Source organism: Balaenoptera ricei, chromosome 6 (genome assembly GCF_028023285.1).
Source record: "Balaenoptera ricei isolate mBalRic1 chromosome 6, mBalRic1.hap2, whole genome shotgun sequence".
NCBI classification, from domain to species: domain Eukaryota; kingdom Metazoa; phylum Chordata; class Mammalia; order Artiodactyla; family Balaenopteridae; genus Balaenoptera; species Balaenoptera ricei.
The window spans coordinates 11,708,110-11,735,297 of NC_082644.1; the positions used below are offsets into that span (position 1 = coordinate 11,708,110).

At 45.4% G+C, this 27,188-nt stretch overlaps 1 protein-coding gene across 6 annotated transcripts in view; it reads right to left on the bottom strand.

The window, feature by feature from the left end:
* Window positions 1-25,481, bottom strand: part of EPHX2 (epoxide hydrolase 2) — a 64,926-nt gene extending 39,445 nt beyond the window's left edge. For 5 of the 6 annotated variants that reach the window (XM_059926843.1, XM_059926844.1, XM_059926846.1 and 2 more), the window contains exons 1-8: window positions 25,237-25,481; window positions 14,741-14,825; window positions 11,465-11,624; window positions 9,391-9,581; window positions 7,628-7,750; window positions 4,114-4,188; window positions 1,097-1,192; window positions 488-566 (exon numbers count right to left, since the gene is read on the bottom strand). In XM_059926843.1, the coding sequence (XP_059782826.1) occupies window positions 488-566; window positions 1,097-1,192; window positions 4,114-4,188; window positions 7,628-7,750; window positions 9,391-9,581; window positions 11,465-11,624; window positions 14,741-14,825; window positions 25,237-25,337 (910 nt within the window). In that variant the 5' untranslated portion in view covers window positions 25,338-25,481. Of the gene's footprint in view, window positions 1-487; window positions 567-1,096; window positions 1,193-4,113; window positions 4,189-7,627; window positions 7,751-9,390; window positions 9,582-11,464; window positions 11,625-14,740; window positions 14,826-17,744; window positions 18,105-25,236 lie in introns of those variants that run through there. The other variant, XM_059926845.1, reaches the window with a different exon arrangement.
* Between the last annotated feature and the right edge of the window lie 1,707 nt (window positions 25,482-27,188).

The window sequence follows — 27,188 nt, forward strand, 5'->3', positions numbered from 1 at the left end:
GACATTATGCTAAGTGAAGTAAGTCAGTCACAAAAGGATAAATACTGTATGATCCACTTAGATGAGGTACCTAGACTAGTCAAATTTATAGAGTGAGAGAGGAGAAGTGCGCTTGCTGGGGGCTGAGGGGAGGGAGAATGGGGAGTTACTGTTTAATGGGTACAGAGTTTCAGTTCTGCAAGATGAAAATAGTTCTGGAGCTGGATGGTACCTCTTACATCCTATATCCTCAATGGCTAGCAGGAGAGTCCCTTGGGGCACAGGCCATTGGGTTTCTTGTATTCATTCAGAGTATGAGGAGGAGAGACATCTGGGGCCCAAAGTGCACAGACACGGACACTGCAGGAGCTGGGAAGGGAGGGGGAAGTCAGACCCCCTTGAAGGGCTGCCTGCTCTGACCTGGGACCAGGGGAAGACAGTGCAGTTGGAGAGCTCAGACAGTCAGAAGGCATGACCAACACCGACAGCCGTAAAACAGCTAACCCACCAGGAGGAGCAGATGACTCGCCATAGCCTTTCATGTCCACAGCTAGTACCCGGAAGCCCGCCTGGGCCAGAGCAGGGATCTAGAAAAGAAACAATTCAGACCCTCTCCAGTGTGGGCTCACCAGTGTTTTGCTGACACCACCTCTTTGCTTCCTTCTTTCTCCCTGTTATTGTAAATGGCTCAATTCAAAGTGCCACATGACATGACCTGGTGTCCTCATCATGGGGCTGGAATGAGCCCACCCGGCTGCCATGGATGGTGGTAGGGTTTGTGCACTGCACCTAATGCCACACCTGACAGAGCACCTTTCCTAGCAAAGACCTTGCAGATTTCTATGTTCATTACAGAGATTTCCCAGCAGGTGGCATAAAGCATCTTGAGGAAGTATGCTTGTTTTTAATCTGCAAAGGTGGCCTATAGGCTAGCACAGCTCTGAGCTCTGGAGCAATCTCCGGCCCCAACATTTCATAGATATCGTGGTCATACTTGGGCGATGATGTTCCACGGTAAGGTGTCAGCTTCTTAATGATATTCCAGGCTGCCTCACACCATCTAGACTCTTCTCTCCCCTCACCCTGACTGGGGCGCACTTCCCCCAGTTTCCCTTACCTGGTACCTCCAAGAGAACCAGCTCTCCGGAAATCCATGGCAGAGGCACACGGCAGGGCCGGAGCCCAGCTCCACAAAATGCAGACACATCCCAGGCTGTAGAAGAGAGAGGTGAGCAGGGAGTGACCTCAGCGCAGGCCGGGGGTAACCAGGCACCTCTTCCGTAGATTGCCCCGGGCCATTTCAATACATTGCCAGATCGCGCCTGACCCAGCTTTCTCAGCCAAAAACCCACCAATGTTAGAAGAAAATGTCTGAGAAGAGACAAGTGATCAAACTGTGCAATAAAAACAGGCAGTTTCACTGGAACAAGAAGAGCCTGAAAAGAAGATCATAATGTCGGAAAACAAAACACCTTGGCCTTCCTCCCTAAAAGGCCCTCATCCTGTCAGAGTTTCTGCTGTCATTTGACATGTTTTCCGTATTTTAAACTGGGGGCTGATTTTGTACAGGGCATGGTATTCACATGAAGGTGCAGAATACCATGATTATTTCATTAAAAGCCATTTATCTCTTGAATATGAAAATTTTTTCCAGCTTTGCTATACTTCCAGTCCTTTGTGGGCTACATGGGTATGGCCAAGACTGCTGGGGCCTAATATCCACCTTCTTCCCTTCTTCTTGGCTCCTGTTGGTATTTTCCAGGCCTCCCCCAACCTTCCTGCAGTGGGTGTGGCCGTGTGACTGGCCAGTGGCATATGAGCAGAAGAAATGTGTGCTCCATCTGGGCCGTAAACCTCCCGCGCACCTGGTTCTCCCTCTCTTTTCCTATCTGCACCTGAATGGACTGGGCCTTAAGGAAGGAAGAACCTGCAGAAAGAAGGCGCCTGGGTGCTTGAATGACTGCGAGGAGAGAGCCCACTCCCAACCCACACAGGATTGTGCTGCAAGCCAGAAACAAACTTGGAGTCAAGCCACTGAAAGTGTGGGGCTGTTTGTTACAGCACTGAGCCTGCTCTGACTATTACAGGGGGGTGTAAGCAAAAGAACTAAAGCAATATATAGTCAAAGTACCCTATTTTTCCCCCAAAGTACCTTATCTCTAACTTTCTAGTGGAAACAAATGAGAGAAATAAGCTTCACTTTATAGAAATCCACTTGGAACAACTCTATTTCGCTGCATCTCACACTACTCCAAGCTGGCGTTCCAAACTGGAAGTTTCATTCACAATTCCCAACAAGCTATTTTGCTCTAGAAAACGTCGGGCTGACATTTTACAAACCCTTTCTTGGACTACAGTCTTTTTTTTATCAGAATATGTTCTCTAGTCTTCCCTTTAGTACTTGGCAAAAGGAGGGAATTGAACTTTAAATTCTATGCTCCTTTATACTGAAAAATATTATAGTTCTGATGTCCAATCAAATGATCGTAATCCGCCTCTGTCCTCAATGGATCTTAACTAGAAGGCTCGCTCTTGCTGCTACATATTTGATTCAGCTGAGTAGCTCAGCAAATGCATGCACTTTCCCATCCTTTGAACAGTGTGTTCTAAAATTGCCCTTAAGCCAGAAAACGGAAAAGATCTATTATCAACGCACTTTGAGTTGCATTAGCATCAAGGCAATAGCACTCCCAGAGCCTGGGCTCCCCAGAGGCCACTGCCCAGCTCTTTAGTTTTGGGGTGAGGGCAGAGGAAGTGGTTAGGCAGCTCTGATCACACTCCTTCAAGGTCAAATGGGGAATCTACTGAAACTGGCTGGATACGCAAGCATCAGGAGGATTATGAGAGTAATGAGAGATGCAGGGTCACAGCCCAGACAGACCCCAGCCCCAGGCAAAGAGCCCCTTACTCGGCATCAATATTAGAGACGAGGTCTGAAGGGAGCTTATGAAACCTTATGAAACCGGTCCAGGAGCACCCAGGGTTATAAGAGCAGCCACATTGACCAGAAAAGCCCTTTCTCGCTATCCAAATCCCACTCATCCTCTGATGCTCACTTCACCACTGAATCTCATCCCCCGCAATTACAGTCACTTTCTCCACCCCCTACAGAGCCCATTCTGAGTGCTTGAGCCACTGCTGTTAGGGCCGCATCCTGTGATGTAACTGCAGGGAATGTTACCTCGGCAGAATGCAGACCATACAATCCTTGAGGTCACAGAAGACCTCCATTCATCTAGGTATTTCTCTCTGTGCCTTGCAAATAGCAAATGCTCACCGAACATCCATGGGGCTCTCCTCCAGGGCAGCAGGTCCTCCCCAGGTCCCAGACCTGCACAGCTCAGGACACCAGCTCTCTTCTTTATGGAGCACAAGGTACTAAACCCCGTGATCAACATGGGGTATTTCAATTAATCCTTACAAGAACATTGAGGGGAGGTATTATCGCCATCTCATTATAAAGCTGTGTACACTGGGGTCCAGAATGATAAGAAATGTGCCCACATTTGCCCACTCAGTAAGTGCCAAAGCCAGGATTCAAACTGGTTCCATCTGGCTCCAAAGCAACTGCTGAATTTTGTTTTGCTTGTGAGCTAACCTGTAGCTTTAGGTCCTTAGTTAAATGGCCACAGTGACAAATGAAGAAAGATCGCAAAGTGAACCTGAGAAGATGTTCTAAAGCCCTGCTCTGTATCCCGGCTGGGTCAGGAGTCAGGGCCCCTCTGCACGTGGCCTTGGTCTTGCTGCAGCCCTGACCCCTGGGCTAATGACTGCCCATTTCCCTCTCTGTATCTGGTGCAGGTCTGGTGCCTCCCAGCATCCCTCCTATCTGGTCCGTGCCTGACACAAAGGAAGGGCCGATAATACCCACTGGAGGAAATAATGAAATAAAGTGCCAGACACGCAGGCTGTGGGGACAGAGCAAGGCCCCAAGTGGTCTGTTGTTCCGTGGGAGTCTGACCACATTGGTCCACGTCTGCTATTGATTTTTGAGGAATCATACTTGTGGGAAATACCATTTCCATATACATGATGGATGTGTAGCTACCCTTGAGAATTCACAAACGTATCACAAGTCATTTTAGGGGGGCTGGTTAGAGAGACTCAGCTGCTGGTGAGAGAGCGCTGACTCACCTTTATGGGCACGTACCCATGGCTCACGGTGCTTGGATCGCAGGGGATTGGTCGGGGGGCTGCAGTTTGGAGAAGCTGAAAGTAAGAGAGACACAGTGAGGGGGACGGCTCTGCTTCCTTCCACGAGAAGGCCTCAGAGTGAGTTCACAAAACTCCATAAGACAGCCCCTGGGTCACCTTTGCCATGGCCTCCTGAGTCCTATGGGTGACTGACCAACCCAGCCCCCTCTCCTCTAGGGTCAGTGGAGTCCGGTGACTGAGTTCTGGCCAACAGGATGCAGACAAAGAGCATGGCCTATGCAACTAGAGGTGATCATACTAAGTGAAGTAAGTCAGAAAGAGAAAGACAAATACCATATGATATCACTTACATGTGGAATCTAAAATATGACACAAATGAACTTATCTACAAAACAGAAACAGACTCACAGACATAGAGAACAACCTTGTGGTTGCCAAGGCGGAGGGAGGGAGGGAGAGCAATGGATTGGGAATTGGGGGTTAGTGGATGCAAGCTATTACATTTAGAATGGATAAACAAAAAAGTCCTATTGTATGGCACAGGGAATGATATTCAATACCCTGTGATAAACCATAATGGAAAAGAATATTAAAAATGCATTAAAATAAAATAAAAAAAGAAGAGCATGGCCTGACCGCCAGAGCTGTGGTAATCCCTATGTGATTCTCTATATTCTTTTCCCCCTTTACATCTGGTGTTCAGTGTGACCTAGGAAACCACCAGTAGAAGACGGGGGTTCTCCATCAACCTGGGTCCTAGAATGGCTGTGAGGCAAGCCCCTGGTCACCACCCACTGAATTTCGCATCTGCGAGGAATAAACACCACTTGCTCCCAAACACTGAGATTTTGGACTTTAATGAATATAATTCTTCTCTAGGGCAGTTCCTCAAGTGGTCAGCCAGGCTCATGCTGGACACAGCCAGGAATGCCAAGTTCATAGAGCAGTCATCCCATCATTACATGACTCTGTTGAAGGGTTTCTTCTTCAAGTCGGCCAAAATCGAACTCTCCGGGCCTTGTACGGGTCAGCTCGGGCGGCCACAACATTGTGCCGCAGACTGGGGGGCTTAAACAACAGACATTTATTTTCTCACAGTTCTGGAAGCCGGAAGTCCAAGAAGGTGTTGGCAGGGTTGGTTCTTCCTGAGGCCTCTCTCCTTGACTTGTAGACGGCCGTCTTCTCCCTGTATCCTCACATGGCCTTCCCTCTGTGTGTGTGTGTGTGTGTCTTAATCTCCTCTTCTTATAGGGACACCAGTCTTAATGGATTAGGGCCCATCCTTATGACCTCATTTTACCTTAAATACCTCTTTAAAGATCCAATCTCCAAATACAGTCACATTGTGAGGTCCTGGGGGTTAGGGCTTCAACATATGAATTTGGTGGGGTGGGGGGGGACGCAATTCAGCTGATGAAAGCCTTCTGCCTGCCGGCCCCAGTTCTGTCCTCTGGAGCCCCAGGGCGGTCAGGTTACCCACCTTTGCCCATCTCGGTAAACAGGAAAATTCCTGAGCAAAGGATCCTTAAGAAGCTTCTGTAATGTATTGGTGTCGGTTTCCCTGAGACAGAAATGACAAAGGACAGGACGCTGAGCACATGTAAGTGGACCTTCTGTGAACAGCATCATGTTGGTGACTCCCACTGTTTGACTTCTCATCTTTAGTCCTAAAGGTGAGACCTAAGGAAGAAGCCGTTCTCCTCCACTACCCAGTTTTCTGCCCTCTAAAATGGGGGGGAGTAGACTATGGAATTCACCTACTTTGAAACATGGAAGAGTCTGCCTGGGCAACCTCAGAGGTTGAGATAGGTGGGCGCCCACCTCTGTGGCGTCTGGAGAGGACCCAGGGTGTGGCCCGTGGGGATGGGCAGCTGGGTGCCTCTGACAGCAGTGAAGGAGCCCAGACACCCACCAGGGCCAGCGTCCCCTGGGGTCCTTTATCTGATGTGTCCCCGACTTCCTAGGTCACACACCAGGGGATGTCCCATTGGTTCCAGGGGTGGGGAGGGTGCGGGTTTCCTACTGTAATGATTCTGCCATGTGTTTGTCCAGTACATAAAGCCCATTCATGACTGATTCCCACAGCCTTCCTGAGAGACAAGAGGTGCTTCTCTTCTGTTTAAAAAGAAATGATTCTCATTTTCCCTTATACCTTCCCCATACCCCTGAGGAAAACATAGGTGGGACAATGGCTCACTTTCCCAATTTTACAGGACAGGTGTCTGTGGCTCAGGTGTAATGAGGGGAGGAACCTGGTAAGTGGGACCAGCAAGAGGATGCTCCGATTCCAAGTCGGGATGATTTCTTCTCCGCTGCACGAGACCTCCAGGCTTGCAGAAGGACACATCAAGCTTGGGTGAGATGCTCTAAGGTTGTAGAGTCATTAGATATACGTTTTAATTTATTTGTTAAAGACAAAAAGTCAGCTGTTCCTGTTATGGGGGCAAAACTGTGTGCCCTCCAAATGCCTCTGCTGAAGCCCTAACCCCCAGGACCTCAGAATGTGACTAATATTTGGAGATAAGGTCTTTAAAGAGGTGATGAACCTTAAATGAGGCCCCTGTAGTGGGCCCACTGGAAGCAGAATCCAATCTGACTGGCGTGTTTACAAGAAGAGACACATACAGGGGAAGACCGTGTGAAGACACGGCGAGAGGGCTTCGGAAGAAACCAACCCTTCACAACTTGCTCTTGGACTTCCAGGCTCCTAGTGAGATTGCTGTCTCAGCCACCAAGTCTGTGCTACTTTCTGGCAGCCGTAGGGAGCTAATACAGTTCCCTTTGCAAAAACAGTGTGACGCCTTTTACGTCAATCAAGTGTATGGGCTCCCGCACTTCCTTTCCCATCACACTGACACGAGCAAAGCATGGCCTGCAAAAGCCTACGAAACTGTCACTCCCAGACTCAGTGGGATCAGTGATCTTAGGTGAAATTACAAGAACAAAAGGTGCCTCAGCTCTGGCAGAGCAGGCTAATCCCATCAGCCCCCGGGGGCGTTATTACGGGCGTCCCAGCCTCCCGGGCTCGGGCTCGGGACAGGTTGACTTAGGAGCCTTCCCTCTGACTGCCAAGAGGGCGTGACCCAGGTGGAACTAAGCCACTGCACCTGAGCGCGAGCAGCACGACCAGGCAGAGCAGAGGAGGACTGGGGGCCCCTCCACACCCCAGGGGCAAACCCAGCAGCTGCATTCTCAGTATTTACTCTGAATGGGTGGCTTTGAAGGCCCCACTCTAGTCTTGGGCCCCTGAGTCTGACCAGTATAGATTCTTGCTCTCAGAGTGTCCTTTCCCTGTTCACTGACTGCAGAGAAGGAAAGAGGAAGTTCTTCAGGGACATCACGCTGATTGCACAAAGGGTCATGGTCTCCCACCGAGGAGCTCCCTACTGGGAACCACACCGGGAGCAGGGAATGCCCTCACTTGTTTTGTCGCCTGCGTACCTAAACACAGACGAGAGACGGGAAATCCGACTCAGCGCAGACAGAAAGTTACCTGCACCCCGGTTACTTTCTCCAGCTCCCTCAGGGCAGTGTCAGTGTCACGGACGAGGATGGTGACCATCCGCAGGTCACGGGCCGGCTTCAGATTAACCCCGGAGTCATCCAAGAAAACCACCTGAATGCAGAGCATGGACACTAGCATCACTTCGACCGAAGCAAAACTCATGCACAAGGGCCACCGGCCAGGAACACGTTAAAGTGAGAACCGTGGTTGAGATTAAGAATTAATAATCTCATAATAAGATTGATTAGAGATTAAGAATTATTTTTTCTCTCCATGTAACTGTTTACTCTTAAAATTAAAAACATTTAATTACCTAAGCATAAGCATAAACACACAGATAGATACACATGTTCCCTGAATTCTGAAACTGTAAAAAGATTAAAGAAGAATATAAACGTATCAGGATGACATTAAAATTCATCTAGGAAAATCAACATGTATGAATAGAGCCCCTCAAAAATGTCTGGAAAAGAACTATAATAAAGTCAGATAATAAAACAAATTATGAAGCTACTTGTTCTTCCCTGGTGGTCCAGTGGTTAAGACTCCGAGCTTCCAATGCAGGGGGCCAGGGTTCAATCCCTGGTCGGGGAAGATCCCGCAGGCTGCGTAGTGCAGCCAAAAAAAAAAAAAAGAAAAGAAAAACTATGAAGCTACAAAAGATAAAAAGAAAAAGTTCGGTACTAGAAAAGAAATAAACATATTAAAGAAATAGAAGAGAGTTGAGGAATAGACTCATATACAAATGAAAATTTAGTTTCTAATAAAAGTGTCATACCCAATTGGTGAGGAAAAAGATTATTTAAAAGATTATTTAATTATTTCAACTGTTTGGGGAAAAAAGTGGGTCCTTCCTTCACTTATTCCCCAAATAAGTTCTGAATAGATCAAAGATTTAAATGTCAAAAGAAATGATCCTTAAAGAAAAAAGAAAATCCTTAAAGTTGTAGAAGAAAGCGTGGGGCAGTTATTAATAATCTTGGATTAGGGCAGGCCTGGATATCTAAGCAGCTCCTCCAACCTAAAAGTAATCAATGAAAAGACTTTTATTTATATGCATACTAAAATTTACAGCCCAGTTATAATGCTTAATCTGGGGGCTGAGAAGAGCAGAAGCAAAGTTTGAGAGGAGAGGGAAGAGTTCTGGGATTGAACAGGTAAGGATTTCCCTCTGATCAGCATGTGGGTGAAGCAGGGTTAACAAGAAAGGGTCAGAAATGCCAGAGAAAGGAATTTCATCTTGGTCCAAAGGCCTTTTTGGAGATTAGAGTAGGGAAACACAACAAAAACAGCATTTTAGACTAGATAATCTAGAGACGGCATGAAGACAGAATTTAGGGGTGCAGGGATACCCTACAAGGAGACTCCTGCAGTATTGGAGCCCATTCCCGCCCAGCCTTTGGTGGGGTGACCCTGACTAGCCTGTGTCTTGGGAAAGCCTCCCAGGGTCTACGTTTCTTTTAGGTAAACTGAGGCAGCTGGTCTGGCAACTTTTGACAATACCTGTTTTAACCAAGGTCCTGTAAAAGCCACGGAGAGGAGCCACATGCCCACCTCCGGTAGAACTTTCTAGGTTGAAGGGGTGCGTAAAAGCCCTTTAGAAGTCCTGGCCTGGGAGAAGTAGCACCTGCCACTGGACATAGGACCACCCTGCCAGGCCCCAGGTGTCCCCCACCTGTTCATGCCTCAAGTTTTCTTGATTGCAATATCTCTAGAACATTCTTTTCCACTGAAAGGCAGTGTGTAGGTACCTCATTGGGGCTGGCCTTCAAGACATCCAGCACGAACTTGTAGATCTGAGGGTCAGGCTTGGCCATTCCGATCCTGCATGACTCAATCAGGAAATCGAAGTGCGGCCTCAGTTCACACATCATCTGGGCCAGGCTGCCTCTCTGGGTGCTGTCATCCAGCCAGATGTTGGTGAGGATGCAGGTTGTAAATCCTGAGTGAGAAGTTGCCAGTGAATAGACCAGCTACAGAACTTGGCTCTGAGAAGCTCCGGGTATCCCACAGGGGGCCCCAAGACGGGGCCAGGCGGGGTTCTGCTCACTTACATCAATCTCCTGATGCCTGGCTTCTAAACTGACAAGTTAGAAAAGCATCATCGTTACCCATAAGCCCCTCCCGGCGCAGATGCTAGAGCCCCTAACGGTGTGCACCAAGGGCTTTCACATGGAAACACTACATCCCTTCATTTCTTGCAATCGTAGAGCAAGAAGTTGTGATATTCGTCAGCTCATTTGATCAGTGTTTTGACATTCATCAGCCCATTCGATCCTCACACCTTTGGGGCAGGCAGGGCAGATCTTACCATCCCACTTTTACCAACGGGAAAATGGAAGCTCAGACAAATTATAAGCTGCCCAGAGCCGCAGACTGCAGGCAGAGCTGAGGCAGGCCCAGAATCCCACCTTTGGACTGCCACTCCAGCCCTCCTCCCAGTCTACATTACTGCAAACTCTGCTGGACCACGCTTCGAAACACCTGCCTTGGCAGAGATGGTGTTCCCATTTCAAAACTAGAGAAATGTAAACAGAGACAGCATTATCCCCTGCCTAACCAGACAGGACAAGAACCAGGAGATGCTGGAAACAAGACAAGGATAAGTCAATGGACACACCCTTTCCATGTAATATGAGTGGGAAATACGGACCAGTGGGAAATATGGACCAGGAAAAATGTGTCTCAGCCACAACCAGGTAAGGCTACTGGTAAGTGGGTAGGATGACCTCAAATATGCCTGTGACGAAGAGCTGGGCTCTGCCACTAAATAAATGCCTATTCGAGGAAAATCAACCGAAGGAATTACTAACACATATGAGTATAAATGTGCCTGTCATTGAATAATGTGAGCCGACTCCTTGGCAGATTCCAACACTATCTTTGAACCTGAAAAAAAAATGTTTCAGCATTTATCACATGCAGGTTTTATTTTATGGATTTCATGGTAAGGAGTGACTAACTTTTTCGTAAGGGGTTGGCTTTGATTTAAAATAACTTTTCTTATAAGAATATCATAGGAACATTAAAGGGTATTTTCAAAAGAAAAAAAAAAGAAATTGCTTATCATCCTATCAATACAACACCTTGCCTTTTCCTTCTCTACATCCAACTGCATTTTTACATATCTGTGATCTTAGTGTTCTGACCGTTTTGCATTCTGCTTTTATTATTTAACCTCATGTCTAAAGCATTTTTCCATATTTTGAAATCATCTTTGTAATTAACAATTAAATTTTCTGTGCAATAAATAAATAAATAAATTCCTATGGACTGAACACGACCTCGTGTCCTAGACTATTTCACACTGCCTGAATCCGTGTCAGCCAGCTCATAGCTCAGCTACTCTGACATCAGAGGTTAAGAAAATCATGGTTGCTTGAAAGGCTCTGTTTTGGGGACTTCCCTGGCGGTCCAGTGGTTAAGACTGTGCACTTCCTCTGCAGGGGGCACGGGTTCAATCCCTGGTCGGGGAACTAAGATTCCGCATGCTTAGGGGGAAAAAAAAAAAAAAAAGGCCTTGTTTTCTAATAAATGTGACAAGAGGTTGGGTCATTCGGGTCATTACTAGTACATTGGTAGGGAGAGAATTTTGCTCATGAGGCATAAATCGCTTTATTAAACAAAATTCGTTCATTTTTCCAGCTGACAGGGCTGATTTTGGCCATTCGCTGAAACTTACTTTGAGGCTATGTTTGAAGAAGAGCTTTTCATCAAGGCCCAGAAGATTCGTGATCTCAATGCACATTTAGATGTATTCTGACCTGACCCACCCAAGGGTTCTGGTGTGGTTGGGTCAGAGAACGGCCAGTATCAGATCCTTACCCTTCTTTTTGAGAGTGAGAGCTGCCTGAAGCATGGGGTGGTTGACCTTTCTTGCTGCAAGCGCCTTGCCAAAGATCTGATTTATAGAGAAATTCTCAGGGAGGCAGATTCCAGAGTCCTCAGAACATTTCCTGCAGTTTTCTTCCATGAATGGCATCCACTGTGAAAGTGAATTGATGAGGGATTGTCAATTGGCGAAAGCACTTGGAAAAGCTTTGGGCAGCATTTACTAAATCTGAACACATGCATTCCCTGTGATCCAGTAATTCCACTCCTGGACACATACCCAGTGGAAATGTCTACATATGTTCACCAAAAGACACGTACAAAAATGTCCACAGCAGCACTTTTCCTAAGAACTGCAAACTAGAAACTACTCAAATCCCCCTGTTAGAGCTGCATTGGGTCCCCAACAAATTCATGTTGAAGTCCTAACCCCCAGGACCTCAGAATGTGACTGTCCTTTGGAGAGAGGGTCTTTAAAGAGATCATTAAGGTAAAATTGTGGTGCTCCGAGGACAATGGTGCTTCAAGGACAAAGGACGACCCTGCCTGTAAAAGTTTCAGCGTTACACCCCCTACAGGACACTTACTCGCTCTCCCCACCGTGTTGCGATGGTTATGAAATTCCTGAGCCCACCTGGGTAACGCCCACCTGGGCAATGCCCACCTGGGCAACGGGACCTGTCCCAAATAAGGAAAGGCATCTTGCCTGTCCCACTCGGCCCTATAGAAGGAAGGTATATGTGCCTCGACCAATCTGTAAATGAAATTTTCACCTCGGACCATTCCTTTGTTTTCTGGCTATAAAAACTGATCAATAGCACATGTTCGGGCTTGACTCTCCCAGACTACTAGGAAGTCAGCCGGCCCACTGTTCAGGCAGCCACCCCTCCCTCTAATAAATTCTATCTTCTTTACATTCTGCCTTGTGTCTGGAAATTCTTTTCCAACCTGCGTTCGGACCACGACAAAAGTGAGGTCGGCGGGGGGGGGCCCTAATCCAATCTGACTGGTGTCCTTATAAGAACAGGCGATTAGGACACAGACACACACAGAAGAAAGAATGTGAGGACACAGGGAGAAGTCGGCCACCTACAAGCCAAGGAGAGAGGCCTCAGAAGAAACCAACCCTGCCAACACCTTGGTCTTGGGCTTCTAGCCTCCAGAGCTATGAGAAAATAAATTTTGTTGTTTAAGCCACCCAGTCTGTGGTATTTTGTTATGGTAGCCCTAGCAAACAAATACACCCATTAATAGCAGAATGGACTGTGGTATATTTATACACTATCATAGTAGCACTCTTGTCTCGTATATAAATAGTCCCGAACCAAAAATTACCCAACTACCCATCAATAGCAGAATGATAGACAGCCCAGAAAAAAACCCCACGTGTCAATTAATTTATGACAAAGGAGCCAAGAATACACGATGAGGAAAGAACAGTATCTTCAATCAATGGTGTTGGGAAAACTGTATAGTCACGTGTAAATGAATGAAATTCATACCACTTCTCCCTTTCCTTACCTTCCAACAATATTACTGCAGCTTTTTTTTTGATTCAAGCTTCAGTAATGTTTATCCCCAATGGTATCATTACAGTTTTCATTCACAAGTTGCCAAAATATGTGTGTGTGTATGTTTGTGTGTGTGTGTGTGTGTGCATGTGTGTGTGTATGTGAAAGAGAGAGAGTTTTAAAGTGACCACAATTCACTACACTCCCCACGCTAAGACCACACTTGTCTTCACTGGAAAGGTGGGCTTTGCTTTCTATTAGGATGGGCCCCAAGTTCCCTGTTAGACTGATAGGTGGCTGTAATTCATAAATTAAAAAAAAAACAACAGACTGTTTTATCTGTGTGCTCATAGAGTAGATTCTCAATAGCCTTTCTTCTCTGAGGCACTAATTGAGAATTGAAGTGGTTTTAGATCCTGATTACTTTATTTAAAAATAATCTACAACTACACTTCAATTTAAAAAAATCGAGGCTGTAGTAACAACAATAACTACTGCTCATTGAGCACTGATTACGTGCCAGGCATTGTGCTAAGCACTTTTCAAGCTTCATAACAACCTAGGAGACGGAGCATGTTATCGATCTCATTTTACAGGTGGCAAAACTGAGACTTTGAGAGGTTCTGTGACTTGCTGTGCTCACATGTCTGTAAGTGGGAGCTATGATCCAAATCCCGACATCAGATTCCAAAGTCCACCCAACTTATAGTTATTAATTAACAAAACTTCCCCTGACCCAGTGGCCCTTGTCTGAAAATAACTAAGGATGACTACTATCAAGAAAACAGAAAATAATAGGTTGGCAAGGATGTGGAAACGCTGGAAACCTTGTGCACTGTTTGGAGGAAAATGTAAAATGGTGCAGCCACTATGGAAAACACTATGGTGGTTCCTCAAAAAATTAAAAATGGAAAACTACCCTATGATCCAGCAATCCCACTTCTGGATATATATCCAGAAAAACTGAAAGCAAGATTTCAAACTGATATTTGTACACCCATGTTCCTAGCAGCATTAGACATGATGACCAAAAGGAGGAAGTAACCTAAATGTCCATCGATAGACGAATGGATAAACAGAATGTAGTCTATCCATACAGTGGAATATCATTCATCCTTAAAAAAGAAGGAAATTGTGACACATGCTACAACATGGATGAACCTTGAAGACATCATGCTAAGCAAAATAAGCCAGTCACTAGAGGACAAATATTGCATGATTCCAGTTATATAAGATATGTATAGTAGCTAAATAGAGGCAGAAAGTTCAGTAGTGGTTGCCAGGGGTTGGGGAAAGGAGGAATGGGGAGTTGTTGTTTAATGGGTATAGAGTTTCAGTTTTGCAAGCTGAAAAGAGTTCTGGAGATGGACGGTGGTGTTGGTTACCCAGCGTGAATATACTTAACACTACCGAATTGTATACTTAAAAATGATCAAGGTGGTAAATTTTATGTGATGTGTATTTAACCACAGCTTAAGGGGGTTAAAAAAAAAAGTTACTCTGGCTGCTGTAATTCCCTGGCATAGAAATTCAAGGGCTTGGAAATTTCCTAATCACTGGGGTGTGGCCCTCTGCTTGGATCAAAGAGACAATAAACAATCTTAAATGTCTCCAGCCCAGCCTTGTGAGTTAAGTGTTATAAGGGATAAACGGGTGAGGCGGACATGGCCCTGCCCTCACGGAGCTTACGGTCAGCGGGGGAGATGGGTGTGTAGTTACAGAACACCTTCTCAAGGGGGTCTATGAGGTGTCGCCACACCTGGGAAAATGTGATCTCTCCCTTCATCATGCGGGCACTGGAACCATCTGGGCCTCCTTTCACGAAAGCTCCATTCAGAAAGCCTCTGCAAGACACAAAGAAACATCAGGAACGTTCAAATGACTTCATCACAATGGCAGGTAGGGGACAGACGCCTTGATTTTGGACTTCTAGCCTCTGGAGCTGTTGTTGAAGCCACCCAGTCTGTGGTCCTTCATTATGGTAACCCTAGGTGATTAATACACCTCAATTCATATTCATCTCTTATATGTGGTCCTGAGGAGTAGCAGACACAGAGAGAGACCAGCTCATTACCCTCTCACTTCCCTACATTACAGAACATAAGGTCCCATTCCACTTTCTTGATCATTTCCCACACCCAGTAGTGGCTGAGCTACCCCAGCATGGCTGGCTGGGTGACACCAGCCAGATAATGGATGGCACGTACCTGGCATGCCCGCACAACTCTGCTCCCTCGAATCCCTGGCCGATTTTAATGACCCATCACCACATCCTATACCACTGCACCCACACACTGATTTATGATCCCTCTTAGGACAGTGTTCCAGGCAAATATTTACAATGGACTGGAATTGGCAACCCAGTTAGAAGTATTTACCATTCCCGTGTTAAGAGAACAAATACCTGGGAGTTTCATATCTGATAACAGTCAACAACCTTTTACCTGACTCACCCTCTTGCAGGTAACAATAACCAACTTTAGACAAAACATAAAAAAAAAATATCCCGACTATTTGTAGCCTTGCTCAATTTTCCAGCATCCGCAGTGGCTCTGGCACATCTTTGCCATCGGTTGTCTTTTTTAAAAAACAGCATTGTTAAATTATACTTACATAACACCCAATTCACATGTTTTCAGTGTACGATTCAATGACTCGTAGTAATTTTATAGAGGTGTGCAAATATCACCACGTTGCGGTTTTAGAGCATTTCCATCACCTCGAAAAGATCCCTCATGCCCTTCCCCAGCTGCCATCCAATTTCAAGGAGCAATATACAGTTCAACTCAACAATCTTGCACTGAGGACCGAAGGCATCAAGGCATTGTGCCAGATGCCGTGATATAAAAATGGAGAAATTTGGATCTATTCTTAGGGAGCTCACAGGAGAACAAGGGAGGCAACATATAAACAAATAACTATTACACAGTGGATGAGTGAGATGGAAAAGCAAAGGGAAAATTGTTTTTTCTGCCTGAAGATTAGAGGCTGATAAAAGAAGAGGAACTGAAGGAAGAATACAGTTAGAGAGGAAGGAGATGTCAATGACTCTATAGGACAAAAGCAGGCAGTATTTTTTTTAAAAAGAAGCAATTTGAGATAAGTTGTTGGCATTGGAAAGCATGACTTTCAAATTTTAAGGTTAATAAAAGCAGTGAACAGTGAAATGGCTATTACAGAAAATGAAATTAGTGAATCAAAAGACTCAACAAATTTTCCAAGAACAAAGAGTAAAATGATGAAGCAATTAAAATTAATGTGCAAAAAGATAAGACCTATGGAGACCAAATTCCTTCAATAAACAAGAAAAATCACAGAAGGAAAGATCAGAGAAGCAATAGTCAAAGGAGTAATGGGAGAAGATGTCTCTGGGCTGAAGAAAAATCTGAGCTCTTAAATCAAAAGTGTTCGCCAAACACCAGGGAAAATTAATGAAAAAAGAACCACAGCAGGCATAGGGTAGGGAAACGTTTCAATTCCTGGGATGAGAAAGTATAACAGACAACCTTTTGTGTAGAAAAACAGATTATACACAAAAGAAAAACAATTCAGACTGATAACAGCCTTCTATTCTGCAACTTTAAATGTGAGATTGTGGAGTAATACTCAGGAGACATTGAGATAAAAAGATAACAAGAAACAATACCCCCCAAATCTATCTGCAGACAACTTACTTTATGTCCAGTGAGGTGACTTTGTTTTAGAGATCTTGGTTGATTTCAATAACTGACCAGTTGGGTCATTTGATTTTTCCTCTTCCCATGCTTTAAATTCCTGCTCTTGTTTTAAATTCACCGATAAAGAGTGAGCCCACAAAACCACAGCAGCCCCCACCATGATCCCCAGTAAAAACAGAATTCGGGCCCATGTGCTCACTCTCTTTCTCCTCACGTCCTCACTGTGTGGCCCTAGGAGTGCTGTGTAATTTCCAGGGCTTGTAAGTAACAAACCTTTACTTTTTTCCCTGATGACTACTCCTGAAGGGCGTCTTGCAGTCACAGTAGAACCACAAGGACTGGTCCGACCACAACATTGATTATTGATAAGCTGAGAAGCACACAAACCAGTTTCAGACAGGTAAAACTAATATGACAGTTTGCTATCACGCCTTTCCTGGAAAAAGAATTCAAGAAAGACTTCTAGTCAACTTAAAGACAGAGCAAAATAAAAATCTTGAGGACAGGAAAGAGATGGTTTAAAAGAAATGATAACAAACAATTGGAAATGAAATTTTTAAAAAATATCATTTACCTTAGCATTAAAAAAAACACAAAAATAAATCTAATGAAAGAGGTTTAAGACCTCTACACTAAAAACTACAAAATTAAGAGAAATTAAAACCCTTGAAAGAGATTAGCGGGGGACCTTCAAGATGGTTGAGGAGTAAGACGTGGAGATCACCTTCCTCCCCACAGATACATCAGAAATACATCTACATGTGGAACAACTCCTACAGAACACCCACTGAACGCTGGCAGAAGACGTCAGACCTCCCAAAAGGCAAGAAACTCCCCACGTACCTGGGTAGGGCAAAAGAAAAAAGAAAAAACAGAGACAAAAGAATAGGGATGGGATCTGCACCAGTGGGAGGGAGCCGTGAAGGAGGAAAGGTTTCCACACACTAGGAAGCCCCTTTGCGGGCAGAGACTGCGGGGGGCAGAGGGGGGAAGTTTCGGAGCCACGGAGGAGAGCGCAGCCACAGGGGTACAGAGGGCAAAGCGGAGAGATTCCCGCACAGAGGCTCGGCGCCGAGCAGCACTCACCAGCCCCAGAGGCTTGTCTGCTCACCCGCCGGGGCGGGCGGGGCTGGGAGCTCAGGCTCGGGCTTCGGTCGGATTGCAGGGAGAGGACTGGGGTTGGCGGCGTGAACACAGCCTGAAGGGGCTAGTGCGCCACAGCTAGCCGGGAGGGAGTCCGGGAAAAGGTCTGCAGCTGCCGAAGCGGCAAGAGACCATTGTTTCCTGGTGCGCGAGGAGAGGGGATTCAGAGCGCCGCCTAAACGAGCTCCAGAGACGGGCGCGAGCCGCAGCTATCAGCACGGACCCCAGAGACGGGCGTCAGACGTTAAGGCTTCTGCTGCCGCCACCAAGAAGCCTGTGTGCGAGCCCAGGTCACTCTCCACACCGCCCCTTCCGGGAGCCTGTGCAGCCCGCCACTGCCAGGGTCCCGTGATCCGGTGACAACTTCCCCGGGAGAACACACGGCGCGCCCCAGGCTGGTGCAACGTCACGCCGGCCTCTGCCACCGCAGGCTCGCCCCGCCTCCTCCGCACCGCTCCCTCCCCCCGGCCTGAGTGAGCCAGAGCCCCCGCAGCAGCTGCTCCTTTAACCCCGTTCTGCCTGGGCGGGAACAGACGCCCTCAGGCGACCTACACGCAGAGGCGGGTCCAAATCCAAAGCTGAACCCCGGGAGCTGTGCTAACAAGGAAGAGAATGGGAAATTTCTCCAGCAGCATCAGGAGCAGCGGATTAAAACTCCACAAACAACTTGATGTACCTGCATCTGTGGAATACCTGAATAGACAACAAATCATCCCAAAATTGAGGCAGTGGACTTTGGGAGCAACTGTAGACTTGGGGTTTGCTTTCTGCATCTAATTTGTTTCTGGTTTTATGCTTATCTTAGTTTAGTATTTAGAGCTTATCATCATTGGTAGATTTGTTTATTGATTTGGTTGCTCTCTTCTTTTTTTAAAATTTTATAAATATATATATTTTCCTCCTTTTTCTCTTTTTGTGAGTACGTATGGGTATGCTTCTTTGTGTGATTTTGTCTGTATAGCTTTGCTTTTACCATTTGTCCTAGGGTTCTGTCTGTCCATTTTTTTTTTGTATAGTTTTTAGCACTTGTTATCACTGGTGGATTTGTTTTTTTGGTTTGGTTGCTCTCTTCTTACTTTTTTTTTTTTTTTTTACTACTTTTTTCTTTTTAATAATTTTTTTATTTTTTATTTTAATAACTTTATTTATTTTATTTTATTTTTCTTTCTGTCTGTCTGTCTTTTTTTTTTTTTTCCTCCCTTTTCTTCTGAGCCATGTGGATGACAGGATCTTGGTGCTCCAGCTGGGTGTCAGGCCTGAGCCTCTGAGGTGGGAGAGCCTAGTTCAGGACATTGCTCCACCAGAGACCTCCTGGCCCATGTAATAACAAACGGTGAAAGCTCTGCCAGAGATCTCCATCTCAACACTAAGACCCAGCTCCTCTCAACGACCAGCAAGCTACAGTGCTGGACACCTATGCCACACAACTAGCAAGACAGGAACACAACCCCACTCATTAGCAGAGAGGCTGCCTAAAATCATAATAAGGTCACAGACACCCCAAAACACACCCCAAAACACACCTGGACATGGTCCTGCTCACCAGAAAGACAAGATCCAGCCTCATCCACCAGAACACAGGCACCAGGCCCCTCCACCAGGAAGCCTACACAACCCACTGAATCAACCTCACCCAATGCGGGCAGACACCAAAAACAACGGGAACTACAAACCTGCAGCCTGTGAAAAGGAGACCCCAAACACAGTAAGTTAAGCAAAATGAGAAGACAGAGAAACACACAGCAGATGAAGGAGCAAGGTAAAAACCCACAAGACCAAACAAATGAAGAGGAAATAGGCAGTCTACCTGAAAAAGAATTCAGAGTAATGATAGTAAAGATGATCCAACATCTTGATAATAGAATGGAGAAAATACAAGAAACGTTTAACAAGGACCTAGAAGAACTAAAGAGCATACAAACAATGATGAACGACACAATAAATGAAATTAAAAATACTCTAGAAGGGATCAATAGCAGAATAACTGAGGCAGAAGAACAGATAAGTGACCTGGAGGATGAAATTATGGAAATAACTACTGCAGAGCAGAATAAAGAAAAAAGAATGAAAAGAATTGAGGACAGTCTCAGAGACCTCTGGGACAACATTAAACGCAACAACATTCGAATTATAGGGGTCTCAGAAAAAGACGAGAAAAAAAAAAGGGACTGAGAAAATATTTGAAGAGATTATAGTTGAAAACTTCCCTAATATGGGAAAGGAAATAGTCAACCAAGTCCAGGAAGTGCAGAGAGTCCCATACAGGATAAATCCAAGGAGAAACACGCCAAGACACATATTAATCAAACTATCAAAAATTAAATACAAAGAAAAAATATTAAAAGCAGCAAGGGAAAAGCAACAAATAACATACAAGGGAATCCCCATAAGGTTAACAGCTGATCTTTCAGCAGAAACTCTGCAAGCCAGAAGGGAGTGGCAGGACATATTTAAAGTGATAAAAGGGAAAAACCTACAACCAAAATTACTCTACCCAGCAAGGATCTCATTCAGATTAGACAGAGAAATTTAAAGCTTTACAGACAAGCAAAAGCTAAGAGAATTCAGCACCACCAAACCAGCTTTACAACAAATGCTAAAGGAACTTCTCTAGGCAAGAAACACAAGAGAAGGAAAACACCTACAATAACAAACCCAAAACAATTAAGAAAATGGTAATCGGAACATACATGTTGATAACTACCTTAAATGTAAATGGTTTAAATGTTCCAACCAAAGGACACAGACTGGCTGAATGGACACAAAATCAAGACCCATATATGTGCTGTCTACAAGAGACCCACTTTAGACCTAGGGACACATATAGACTGAAAGTGAGGGGATGGAAAAAGATATTCTATGCAAATGGAAATCAAAAGAAAGCTGGAGTAGCAATTCTCATATCAGACAAAATAGACTTTAAAATAAAGACTATTACAAGAGACAAAGAAGGACACTACATAATGATCAAGGGATCAATCCTAGAAGAAGATATAACAATTGCAAATATTTATGCACCCAACATAGGAGCACCTCAATACATAAGGCAAATGCTAACAGCCATAAAAGGGGAAATCAACAGTAACATAATCATACTGGGGGACTTTAACACCCCACTTTCACCAATGGACAGATCATCCAAAATGAAAATAAATAAGGAAACTCAAGCTTTAACCGATACATTAAACAATATGGACCTAAAACTGACCGTTTTAACCACTTTTAAGTGTACAGATCAGTGCCATTAAGTACATTGTTGTGCAACCATCACCACTATCCATCTCCAGAACTTTTTCATCTTCCTATCTTTACAACCTAAAATTTTGTACCCATTAAACAATACTCCTTTTTCTCCCTCCCAGCCATCATTTTAAATCAGATTATATTGCATACATTTTGTATGCCTGTGCACCGCAATGAAGAATAGCCCCCACTCGCCGCAACTAGAGAAAGCCTGTGCGCAGCAATGAAGACCCAACACAGCCAAAAATAAATAAAGAAATAAACTTATTTTTTAAAAAAAGGTTTAAGAGGATCATCTCCTCTGCAGGGAGGATCTGGGCTGGCCTTCTCATGCAATGTTGGGACAGGTACAGCATTTTTTGAACAGCTTGGCAGGATCTGTCAATATTTTAAATGTAAATACATACACTTTTACTTGGCAACTCCACTTTTATAAAATTACCCTACAGAAATATTACAGTGATATTATTTGTAACAGTGACAACTAACAAATAAATAAATGTCCACCAACAGGGAAAAATGGTTAAATAAATTATGGCACTGCCATATTGTGGAATACTAAGGAGTGGTTAAAAAGAGCAAGGTAGATCTATGTAAACGGACACAGAAGATATCCAACTGTCGAATGAAATAAAATAGTTAAAATTCCGTAAAAATATTAAAACCTAGAACAATATATGTTCTATGTTTCTACTGTGTTTTTTTTAACCTACCTGTCTACCAATCTACCTACCTACCAATCTATGCATAAATGTGTCTGCAAATTCATATAAATAAGTGACAGGCTGACGATCCCTTATTTGAAACCTCAGAACTAGATGAGTTTCAAAAGTCAGAATTTTTCCGATTGTAAAGGTAAAATGGGGGATATACCACATATTAAGTAACATCTCCAGGAGAGCCTGCAGCAGCCTTCATAATCAAGCTCATTAATATGTTTACAGTGAGATGTGTGATTATTTACAGTAGTAGGATAGATAATGGTAATAAATAGCCTCATGCTTATTCAGATCAGACTTGCTACCAAATGAAGACAGGTCGGATTTTACTGCCAAAAAATTATGAAAACAAACAAACTAAACCCTTGGTTTTGGATAGATGAACTATGTATCAACTAAGATGATATCTGGGATGGGGAGAGGAACAAGGAAAGGTGAAGAGGCACTTACATTTCCTGTTCTACATTATTCTGTTCATTTGAATATTTTCATAATAAGAATGCATTTATGTTATCAGTTGTCAAATTAAAACCCATATGTAAAATTAAGAATAAGGAAAAATGCTTCGGAGAGTACAGAAAAGCCCAGAGGTGGAAAAAGCAACCCCAAATCTGGGAACTGCCCCAGAAGCTCCTGGAAACATTCAATAAATATTTCCTGAAATAGCACACAGGATATGAGTAGAAGTCCTGGTTCTCAAATACTCTTTCTGTATTTGCTGGTCACTTGTTTCCCTTGCTCAGAAAATGTTCACTGAGCATTGCATATGACAAGCACCTCAAGTTCTAGGGTAAACATTTTTGAAAGAAATTGACACTTTAATCATTCCAAGGGTTCAGTCAGTCCAGTGGTGCCAGGCAGGCCCTCCACGAGGCTGGGTGAGAAGGTATTAAATGAAGCACACGATGACTGTCTACATGTCAGATCTGGATCTCAAGGAACCATCCTGGCTCCTCCAGATCATGTCAGCCTCAGTTGCCAAGGTACCACCATCTCCAGCAATCACACCCTCAGCGGCCTCTGGTCTGGAGGACCACAGATGAGATTGGAGCTCCCTCTCCCTCCTTCCCCTGTATGATGCTGGAGGAATCTGCATCTCTCTGTTTCACCCCAGGTATTCAACAATCTCTCCACTTCTGGAGTTCAGCACAGCCACTGGCCCCCGCATCACGTTGTCCTCAGGCAGGTATTTACAGATGTCTGGGCCCTCACCCCCTAATGCACTCTCAGCTTCAACACCAGCCTCACAGGCTTCCTTTGTCCTCCGCTGGGCCCTGGAGCCTGGATTCTTCATCTTCATCTTCGTCTTCCATGCCAATGACCCTGCAAACTCCTAGCTCAAGAAGGTCTCGTTTGCTTCCGTTCCAGTCTCCACCGGGCTTCACCATCTCTCCACACTGCTCCCCCTCCAGCTGCCAAACTCTCAAATCTTAAACTGGGAGCGGTGGCCTCTTTCCTCTCGCCGATGTACTTGATCCATCACCACAGCTGATGGTGAGCAACAATTATTTTACTACATCTCCACCCCAACTCAACTCAGAGTCAACTGCTATCAAATTAGGTACATGCTCAGCCTGACTTTCGCGTGGTACTACAGTGCAGGCCCAGCCAACTTCCCCACTTCCCTCTCATGCCTTCCCTCCTGTCTGGCTAGGCTGGAATGTTCAGTGTTTTGTGAACTCTCCTTGTTTTCCACCTCCCAGCCTTTGCTCATGCTGTTCCCTCACCTGGAAAGTCCTCCCTTCACATCTCTCCTCATCAGCAGCCTATCAGCCTTCTCAGGGTCTGCCTGATTCCCCCTGATCAGACCTAATCTCTCCCGCCTTTGAAGCAACTAAGAACTCTGTACCTCTCGTGGCACTGCCTTCATTTTGAACTATGGCATCTGTGGATGTCTGAGTTTTTATACCAGATAGCAAGCAAGTTGGAAATGCCTAGTGCAAGGTAGGCCCTTGAGGCTCACTGTCTGAATTCACACCTTCATGGTTAGTTCACAGACTCCATAGGCTAATAAGGTCAAAGTCATGGACTCTGACCTCCTGGGGTCAGCTAGGTTTGCTATAACCTGTTTATGGCTTCTGGGAACAATCGTGACCGTGGTCACAGGGAGAATGTGTGAGTCAGTGTCACACTAGATGAACGAAATATGCCCAATAATCACTCTGAATGTGCATGAGACTTTAATAAATAAAAAAATGTATCAGGAACACAGCTACCCACCCACCTTACATGTCATCTAATCTAACTAGCACAAAAATTTCTGGGGGAGGTGTTTTCTTATTTTAAGACTAAGACTAAGGTCTCAGTTAAGTTGACTAAGACTAAGTCAGGTTAAGCAAGGTCACCCAACGCTAAGTGTTAGGATTGAGATTTTAACCTGGGTCTGACTCAGAGACCAGTGCTCTTTGAAATTCCCCACATCTGTAAACTTGTACACTTGTGACCTGTGTACTCACAAATATACTCTCAAGTATATTCACTGGTATACTCACAAGTATACTTGTGACTTGTATATTCACAAGTCATGTTCACTCCCACATAGACGAGGTCACAGGTGCAAACATATCTCATATTGTAGCTTACTCCCTTTTTATGTCTTTTTAAAAAATAAAATAAAATTTATGGGCCAAAAAAAAAAAAAAAAAGTGAAACAACACCGTGGTTAAAAGAGCTTCCAGGAAATGCAATCAAAACCATAGTGAGATATCACTTCATATCTGTTAGAATGGCTATTATCAAAAAGACAAGCAATAATGTGTGTTGGCAAGGATGTGGAGAAGGAAACCTTTGTGCAGTGCCGACTGGAATGTAAATTGGTGCAGCCAGAGGGATATTATGGTATATTTCTTCCAGGCATATTCGACATGTAGCTTTTTTCCATAGTTGAAAAATAGTTTTTCCATAGTTTCCATGTTGTATAAATAGTCGTACGCTCTGGTGGGTTAGTTTTTTTGCACTTATTATGACAGATATTTTCTGATGTCACTGAAATCTCTTCCTGAACGTCACATTTACTGGTGATGCTTCCTTGTTTACCATTTTCCAGTGCTTAGGCTTTGGGGCCGTTTCTGGTTTGCTGTTATAATGTGCAGGGCACAGGACTTTTTTCTCTAGAAACCTCAGCTTAGGTCTTTAAGATCCATTCCATTACAGAGAAGTAAGCGGGCAGCAGACAGCTCGGGGAGCAATTTCTCTTACTTTAAGAAAAGCTTTCAATATAAAGGTCAATTTTGGAGTCCTTAGAGAGATTTAAATAACCAGCATTTAGAAAGACAGTGGATCTAGTTACACACACTGGTACTTTAGGGTCGAGTAATTGTTTTAACCTTTCACCTAGCGCTCTCGCCCAACAGCAATCTGAAACCAGGGCTGGGAGTCCCGAAAGGCAACTTCTCCAAGGGGTCGCGCGCCCCTGCCGCCCGGACCCACCCGCGCAGGCTTCTGAGTGCGGGCAGCGGCCCGGGTCCCCTTACCTGGGCAGCGCCAGCTCCTCCTCCGCACGGTCCCAGGAGCTGGCGAGCGAGGGCAGCGCCAGGACCCCATCCAGGTCGAACACGGCAGCACGCAGCGCCATGACTGCCCGCACCTCAGGACGAAGGCCGGGGCGGGGGACCAGAGCGGCGAGCCGACGGCGCCTCCCAAGTCGAGCTCGGCCCCGTCCCAGCCCCCTGTCCTGGCCCCGGCTCCGCCCCTGCCCCGGCCTCCGCCTCGCCCCCTGTCCCGGACTTGACCACGCCCCACACCCGCCCCGCCCCCTGTTCTGGCCCCGGTCGCCCCGCCCTTGCCCTGGCCTCCGCCTCGCCCCCTGTCCCGGACTTGACCACGCCCCACACTCACGTCGCCCCCTGTCCTGGCCCCGGGCCCCCGCCCCTTGTCCTGGCCTCCGCCTCGCCCCCTGTCCCGGACTTGACCACGCCCCACCTCCGCCCCAACCCCTTGTCCTGATCCAGCCGGCGTTGCGTCCCACAGGGCCTCCCTTGATGTACCCGCACCCACGGCGGCCCGGGGCTCCATCTCCACCGCCTCCCGGCGCCTGGACCCGGGGCTAGAATCTCACTTCTGGATGAATCACCTTCCGTCGCCTAGCCTTAAGTAACCCCGCGCCCCGGCAGTGGCTGCTTGAAGAGGTGGACCCAGCCCTGGGAGAGGCTGACCGCTAAAAGAGAACCTGCCAGACTTTCCAGTCTGGGCAGGCCCGGAGAGAAGGGGGGCCCTGAGAAAGAGCCAGAGGCCACAGACCCTTGAGAGACAGAGAGATGCCAAAAGTTTCTTCATTAAATATTTGGATCCTCTATATTTGTTTTGGTTGTCATATCTAGTAAAGTAATAGCTTTGTTGCCCTTCTTTTCTAGATTCTGTACGTATAGTTACAGGTCTGTCACTATCCTGACCATGAGCCTCTAGTCACGCTCTTCTTTGTCAAAGCAAAATGTATTTCTAGAATAAAATATCATGCTCCAGGTATTGTATGCCAACCCAGAATACGTCCATCCCAGTCTTTTGTGAAATGAAGTTTAGAAGGAATAAATGTGAACTATGATTACCCCTTTGTACAGTCTTCTTATACTAATGCTGCCTAAAAATGTTTGAGCTTTGTTTTAAACCACACTCTTGGCTCATTTGTGTTTCTGGAAAACCTAAGCCTTAGGAGTGTCCGAGCTGTGCTTGCAAACGGGTTGTTGGACTCTCTGTGCCTTTGTAGTCAGCTCCATGAATTAAAACATACTCCTGGCCTGATGTTCCAACTTGCCATGAGCATGGCTCAAGGACATAGGTGCCGAAGACCTCCCTCTTGACCTCCCTCCCTCCTTCACAGTGTCATCTGTGAATTTACCCAAGATATTTTACCCCTTTAGCTAGAAGAATGTTGTAAGAGATAGATACCCTGCTGAAATCAAGAAATACTTGATCTACCAACCATCAATCTGATCGACAAGAGAAATGAGTCTGCCTTGGGGTGTCTTGTTCTAGTGAACCAGGATCACGCTTGCTTCTCTTGCCTCATAACCTCTTCTGGGATTGTGCCTGAGACAGTGTTTTCTGAGATCCACTCCTGAGAAGCAGGAAGTAATTAACAACCCCAAATGTTGTAGAAATAACTGGAAAAAAAAATTCGATATTGCACTTGGATGACACTGGGTGACCTGTTCCAGAACACTTTCAGTGGAGTTTTTGGAGATAGACGCTAGATTACCCTAGGTTTGAACACTGAGTCAGAGTTAAAGTGAGTACATACAGTAGTCGCTCAAGAAGTTGGTGATCTCAAAAGTAAAATTGAGTTAAAAAAAAGAAAGCAAATGGCAGCATGCTTATGTAGTATGAAACCACTTAAATTGAAATCTCCGGTTTAGACTTCCATTTACCTCCACACTTGCATATGCAGTTTCTTATTCAGCACCTCCTCATGAATGTCTCATAGGGTATC